The sequence below is a fragment of the Theropithecus gelada genome, unplaced genomic scaffold, assembly GCF_003255815.1.
Source record: "Theropithecus gelada isolate Dixy unplaced genomic scaffold, Tgel_1.0 HiC_scaffold_784, whole genome shotgun sequence".
Lineage (NCBI taxonomy): Eukaryota > Metazoa > Chordata > Mammalia > Primates > Cercopithecidae > Theropithecus > Theropithecus gelada.
In genome coordinates this window covers 1-7027 of record NW_020264566.1, presented here as the reverse complement: position 1 = coordinate 7027, position 7027 = coordinate 1, and the positions used below count along the sequence as shown (strand labels likewise).

Sequence of the window (7027 nt, the reverse complement as noted above, 5' to 3'; positions counted from 1 at the left end):
TGCTTGTTCATGGCCTAGTGGCAGGGGTGGTGGCCTTGAGCCTGAAGTTGTGGTTAAAAAGACACTCTGAGGTGGAAACATGAAGCTGGTGGAATATTCACCTGATACGGTGAGGGTGGGAGGGAACGGGGACCCAGAAAGGGTCAGACAGAGAACAAAGTAATATCTGTGGGCCTTTTTACCCTGGAAAGGAATTTCAGGTGGGTCAAACCCCACCAGTGTTCTCCAAAACTAGGCAGAAGAAAAACCGAGGGGAAGCTGTTGGTTCAGAATTGAAGATGCTGGAAGTGGGCGAGGACCCTGTCAGTGATGGAGAAAGAACAGGCATCCCCCAACCCCCGGCATCTCCAGAACCCAAAGGCTTTAAAGGGACCAGTGACTTGATTTATATCCAGTGCTTTATTAAAGATAAATAGTCTTATAAGAGGAGAAGTAAATGTGTTCACAGGCCAACAGAGAGTGCATGTTTATGAGAAAGAGATACGTGAGGTCCCTGATCTGTGCTCTGAAGGAGTAGTCAGTCAGGCAGGGCCTGGGCCAACCAGTAAGGCAGATAAGGGTCCCTGTCCTGGGGGACTCACTGCTCCTGGGTGCCCCAGGAGATGTAGTCTGGCCGTGTGGCCGCATGGTACTCATCGATGAGCTGCTGCACAATCTCCCTGGATGTGTCCATCTCATCAAAGTTGTCCTTGAACATGTCCTCCTTGCGGAACTGCTCCAGGAAGGCCTCCCGCTTCCGCAGCTTGTCATACTGGCGACAGGTTCTCTCGAAGAGCTTGGGGTGTGCAGAAAACAGGGGTTACAAAGAACTTAAAAGAATACTATGGCCCAGAAAGCCGGGGAACCAAGGCTGGGCCATGCCCACAGCAAAAAAGCTAGAAGCAGGGCCAGCAGATGCAGAGACATGAGGTATAGTCAGGAAACTGATTCAGGGAAAAAAAGATGCAAACTGTGAGACTCACCGAGGAGATGCTGGTGTGGTTGGCCATCATGAGCCCACTGACCCGGTGGGCCGAGGGCAGGTAGGGAGACTTCCTTGACAGGGCCACTTGGATGCTGGCGGGGCCCCACGGGATGAAGTTGGCCAACTTCCGTTCCCGAATCCTCTGCAGGCTCTTGTGGACCTGGGGTGGGCACATGAGCAGTGGGGGTGGCCTCTCCTCTACCCCTGCGGGTCCAGGGTGCGGGATGAAGGGGCCTCCCCTACCTGGGTGGGGTCCACCTCTCCCTGGATGATGTTGAGGATGGCGATGTAGCAGTGGTTGGTCTGGCGGTCTCGGCCTGTGGACACCATCACGTTCTTGGGCTGCAGCAGCCGCCTCATCACATCCAGGACCGTGGTCTTCCTCACGCTGGCCACCTGATGGGACAGTGAGACAGGAACCCGGCCAGCGCTCAGGGCAGAGTCTCCCTTTGGCTTCTCCTTGGCAGAAACCAAAGGCAGAGGGAGGGTAGAGAGCAAGTCAGCAAGAAAGTCGCCTGCTCTGTGCTAGTCCCTGAGCACAGTGCCTCGGGGCCCGCAAAGGGCAGCTCCTGGGGCAGTGGGGAAGACAGAAAGGCTAGGGCAGGGCCTGCTGGGCCCAGGGCCGGCCTGGCCTGGGACACTGAAGGCTGCTCTTACTGACTGGTCCGTAGTGAGCGGGGTGTAGCCGGTCATGAGGAAGTGGAGCCGTGGGGTGGGAATGAGCGAGGCGATGAGGCCGATGAGGTCATTGTTCATGTAGCCGGGGTAGCGCAGGGTGGTGGTGCTGGCCGACATGATGGTGGACACCTGGGAACAGGTGTGCCATGTCATGGGCCTCGGCCTGGGTGGGACTTTCCTTCCCCAGATGACCCTCCAGCAAGGAGGGCTTCCAGTCCAAAGGAGTCCAGGAGTGGGGGCCCACCAGCTGGTTGATCTGGGAGAAGGACGGGTTCTGGATGTGCAGGCGGTCTGTGGCAATCCGGTTCAGGGCTGTGTTGTCCAGCACCACCTACGGGGATAGAAGAGGGTCACAGCATCTTGAGGATAAAATGGGCATAGAAATAAGATATTGGCTTAGCCCCTGCTGAACTCCAAAGCCAGGAAGTAGGTTTGTTAGTTTAAGAAAAAGTACTGCTGGACGTGGTGGCTCATGCCTGTAATCCCTGCCGTTTGGGAGGCCAATGTGGGAGGATCACTTGAGGCCGGGAGTTGGACACCAGTCTAAGCAACACAGCAAGATGCCATCTCTGTAAAAAAATATACATAAAAAATAACAGAAAGAAAAGTACTGTTTCTGGGGCATCATGAGATACTCTCAGACTACGCAGGGCAGTAAACAAACCCGTGAGTACCCACATGTGCCATACACTGTGCTTGGCTCTGGGGAGACCACAGAGAGGAAGAGGCACCATCTTTCCCTTCATTAGGCCTACAGTCTCGTGGAGGGAGGCACACTAAATATAAAACAAAAAAGTATAGTTAACTCCCTGAAATACAAAGTAATCTGATCTTGACTGAGTAGTCAGGAAAGGTTTTGCTAAGAAAGTTTTCCTCGAGCTGAGAGTACAAGCATGAGTGGGCATGAAGTAGGCAAAGGTGGGGTACATGGTGGTGGGGGGAAGGTATATTCACTTCGTTGAGAGTTTTGCTGCCTAAAAGGATTCTAAGAAACTTAGAGGTCAGGACCTTATTTCCTAATTTGGCCCACAGGTATGGCTTTGTTGGTCCTCTGTTCTGTGTGTATAGGGGCTGGGGAAGGGCGGGGTGAATGAGACTCACTGGCCTGAGGAGACAGACCAAAGTCCTTTACTCTTTTTTTTTCTTTTTTTTTTAAACACAAGGTCTTGTTCTGTTGCCCCAAGCTTGAGTGCAGTGGTGTGATCATGGCTCACTGCAGCCTTGACTTTCTGAGAAATCCCCCAACCTCAGCCTCCCGAGTAGCCAGGACTATAGGCGCACACCACCATGCCCGGCTAATTTTTTTTTTATGTTATTTTTTGAGGCAGAGTCTCACTTTGTCACCCAGGCTGGAGTGCAATGGCGTGATCTTGGCTCACCGCAACCTTTGCCTCTGGGTTCAAGCGATTCTCCTGCCTCAGCCTCCAAGTAACTGGGACTACAGGCACATGCTACCAGGACCAGCTATTTTTTTTTTTTTTTTTTTTTGAGACGGAGTCTCACTCTATCACCCAGGCTGGAGTACAATGGTGCAATCTCAGCTCACTGCAACCTCTACCTGCAGGGTTCAAGCAACTCTCCTGCCTCAGCCTCCTGAGTAGCTAGGACTAGATAGCTGGGACTACAGGCATATGCCACCATGCCTGGCTAATTTTTTTAGTAGAGATGGGGTTTCTTCATGTTGGTCAGGCTGATCTCGAACTCCCAACCATAGGTGATCTGCCCACCTCAGTCTCCCAAAGTGCTGGGATTACAGGTGTGAGCCACCGTGCCCAGCCCTAATTTTTGTATTTTCTGTGGAGATAGGGTTTCACATGTTGCCCAGGCTAGTATTAAACTCCTGAGCTCAAGCAATCCATCTGCCTCGGCCTCCCAAAGTGCTAGAATTACAGGCATGAGCCACCACACCCAGCCCCTCAACTCTTTCTTTGCTCACCACACAGTCTGCGTTCTGCGTCAGCCTCTTGAGTGTCAGGAGTGAATTGTACGGCTGAACCACCACGTCACTCATCTCGTCCTGGTAGGGAAACACTGAATAAGTCTGCACCAGCTTCTTGGGGTACCTGAGAGAAAAGAGGGTGGTGGCATAGTGAACTGGAAGGACCCCCCATCACTGCCCATCTGTGCCATTTTGTACAAAAGGGGTGAGGGCAGAACTGAGTCTTCAAAGCCAAAAAGGATAAACCTGAAAGCTTCAAACTCTGTAGATCCCCTCCCCTCCATAGGTAAGCCCCCACCCCCCAAAATAGCTTCCAACATGGTCCTTGGGTGGGTCTGTCCCTATGACTCAAAAGGGGTAGTGGCAGACTTTCTAGCTCAAGAGAAAAAAAGCAATGACATTATCCAGGGAACCAGGGTTAATGCCCTCTCCCCGAACACAGGCTTGCCTGTCATTCAGTCGCTCCAGGAGGTAGGAGCCCAGGCCAGAACCTGTACCCCCAGCGATGGAGTGACACAGCACGAAGCCCTGTGTGTATACAGGAATAAACAGACTCAGTTTCTCCTGCCACACTCTCACAACACAATTCTGATACCAGATGGGTGGGGTTTTACCACACACATCAGGTAAGCAGCCAATTCTACAGTAGATGCCAGCTGGGTATCCACTAATTCACTTGAATTCTGGACTACCTACAGACTGTCCCTGACTTAGGATGGTTTAATTTAAGATGTTTTGGCTTTATGATGGGTTTATCAGGATGTAATCCCATCTTAAATCAAGAAGCATCTGAATTACAATGGTTCAATTTACAATTTTTCAACTTCATGATGGGCTTATTGGGTTATAACCTGACACATTTCTACTTACAATATTTTCAATTTTTTTTTCTTTTTTTGAGACGGAGTCTTGCTCTGTCACCCAGGCTGTAGTGCCCAATCTTGGCTCACTGCAACGTCTGCTTCCTAGGTTCAAGCCATTCTCCTGCCTCAGCCTCTCAAGTAGCTGGGACTATGGGCATGCACTACCATGCCTGGCTAATTTTTGTATTTTTATCTTGAACTCCTGACCTCAATTGATCTACCCGCCTCGGCCTCCCAAAGTGCTGGGATTACAGGCATGAGCTACCGCGCCCAGCCTCAAATTTGTTTTGGTTTTAGAGACAGGATCTCACTCAGTCCCCCAGACTGCAGTGCAGTGGTGTGATCATAGCTCACTGCAGCCTTGAATTCCTGGGCTCAAGGCATCTTCCTATCTCAACCTCCAAGTAGCTAGGACTACAGGCATGCAGCACCATGCCTGGATGATGTTTGTATTTTTTGCAGAGATGGGGTTTCACCATGTTGCCCAGGTCCTGGGCTCAGGTGATCCACCTGCTTCAGCCTCCCAAAGTGCTGGGATTACAGGCATGAGCCACTGTGCCTAGTCAATATTTTCAATTTGTGATGTGTTTACATCCTGATAAACCCACTGTAAGTTGAGAAGTATCTGTACCCGAAGATAGCATCGGATCCCACAGAGTGAAGGCTCAGTCCCACAAGACTCTCCCACTTCCAATGCCAATACAAGCTTCAGATTGTTTTATCTGTGCCTCTGACCAACTGGCTATAAATCGGGGTTCTCAGGACTGCTCCTTGGCTTCAATTAATTTGTTAGAGTAGCTCGCAGAACTCAAGGAGACACCTACTTACGTTTACCCGTTTGTTATAAAGGATATTTTAAAGGATACAAATAAACAGCCAGATGAAGAGATACCGAGGGGAAGCTCTGGAAGGGTCCGGCGCACAGGAGCTGCTGCCCTGTGGTGCTGGGTTTGCAGCCTCCCGGCCTGTGGATGTGTTCTTGTTCACCTTCCTGGAAGCCCCCGAACTCAGTCCTTTTGGATTTTTATGGAGGCTTCATTACACAGGCATGACTGATTAAATCATTGACAATTGGTGCTCTACTCAATCTTCATCCCTCTCCCTTCCCCAGAGGTGAGGGATGGGCCTGTAAATTCCAACCCTCAGAGCACCAGGTTTGTTCCCCTGGCAACCAACACCCCATCCAGTGGTTATCTGGGACTTTCCAAAAAATCGCCTCTTTAACATAAGCTCAGGTTTGGTTGAAATGCACTTGTTCCTCCTTAGTACAGCGGTTAGTAAAATTAACTAATTAAAATAAAATGAAAGATTAATCTAAAAGAAAGGGGCTTGTTATAAATAACAAAAGACTGTCTTTCACCTTTATCACTCTGGAGCTGTTCTGGAGCTGTTTCAGAAACCAAGGACGAAAGGTCAAATATTGTAACAAAACATACTCTTATTGCTCTAGTCCCTTAGGAAATTACATGGGTTATAAGAGTTGTAAGCCAGGAACACATCGCGCCCAGCATGGGGAGAGACGGAGAGGCAGTCTCCAAGGATCTGGGGGAGAGACTTCGGCATGGCTCATTCCCCATTCCCAAAACGCCCATGTCTCAAAGCTTCCTCTTACGCATCCAGGCTGAGGCTCCTTGGGAAGGTTTGGAGCTGGAGAAGCTGAATGACTCATGCCTAAGGGGCCAGTGCCATTCAGATTTATGACTTCCTTAAGAACAAAGATTATATTTTATTCACCTCAATATCCCACATCTGATGCTCCATAAATGGGTTTTGAATTGAATTGCTCCCCTCACATCACCTATCCAGGCCACCTCCTGACGTTTCCCCAGCACTCTTCAGCCTCTCTGCCCATTCCTTCCCCCACTCCATAACTTCACCTCTAAACTGTCACTTCCATCTGCTTCTCGGTCTATGATATCAAAGATGTCTTCATGAATTTTCTCACCCTGTATAGAGACATGGAAAGGGAGGGTCAGGCCAAAGGTTCCAGAGCGCATCTTTTCTCAGTACAGCACTGTCTACCCTGGAATACTGTTGCCACCCTGAAGCAAAGCCTAGGCTGTAGCCCTCAACCCAGAAGTGCTACTATTGCAAATGATTTGCACAAAATTTGCATAAACCTCTCCCTGGCTGTCCCTCTTGTTTGGGGAATCCTTTTGTCTCTTATTTTCTGGCAGTCTGGTCAAATTCCTAGTAGCTTGAGCCTGCCTTGCCTCTGGATGGGAATATCAAAGGTCTCTGGAATAGTCGCCTGGACACCTGGGAGAATCCACTGGCCCAGTTGTTGCCAGCTCCTCCTCCATGCTCCGACAGGTAGATGTTCTCTGGGTTGTAGAGCTTGGCATAGGGGGAGTTGAGGATGGAGTGGATCACCCGGGGCTCCAGGTCCAGCAGCACGGCCCGGGGGATGTAGTGCTCATCGTCTGCCTGTCAAGGGGAGTCCAGGAGGGGGCCCAATCAGCTAGGGTGGCCCAAGTCCTAAGTCCTCCCAACTCTGGCTCCCTCCAGCCCTCCCTCCTCAAGCCAGCCGCCTGGCCCCTCTGCCCAGCAGGGTTCCCAGTACCAGGCCACTCCCTTCCCTTC

The 7027-nt window shown here is 50.7% G+C and overlaps 1 protein-coding gene across 1 annotated transcript; it reads right to left on the bottom strand.

Annotated features, from left to right (window-relative positions):
- Nucleotides 1–380: 380 nt before the first annotated feature.
- LOC112618014 (tubulin gamma-1 chain-like) lies at nucleotides 381–6871 on the bottom strand (the record flags this gene model as incomplete). The annotated part of the gene is made up of 10 exons (XM_025374635.1): nucleotides 381–775; nucleotides 963–1124; nucleotides 1208–1360; nucleotides 1622–1771; nucleotides 1887–1973; nucleotides 3579–3705; nucleotides 4030–4109; nucleotides 5805–5831; nucleotides 6322–6390; nucleotides 6704–6871. Coding segments are annotated over 10 exons (1221 nt in total), but the record flags the coding sequence as incomplete, so codon positions are not given.
- Nucleotides 6872–7027: the final 156 nt, after the last annotated feature.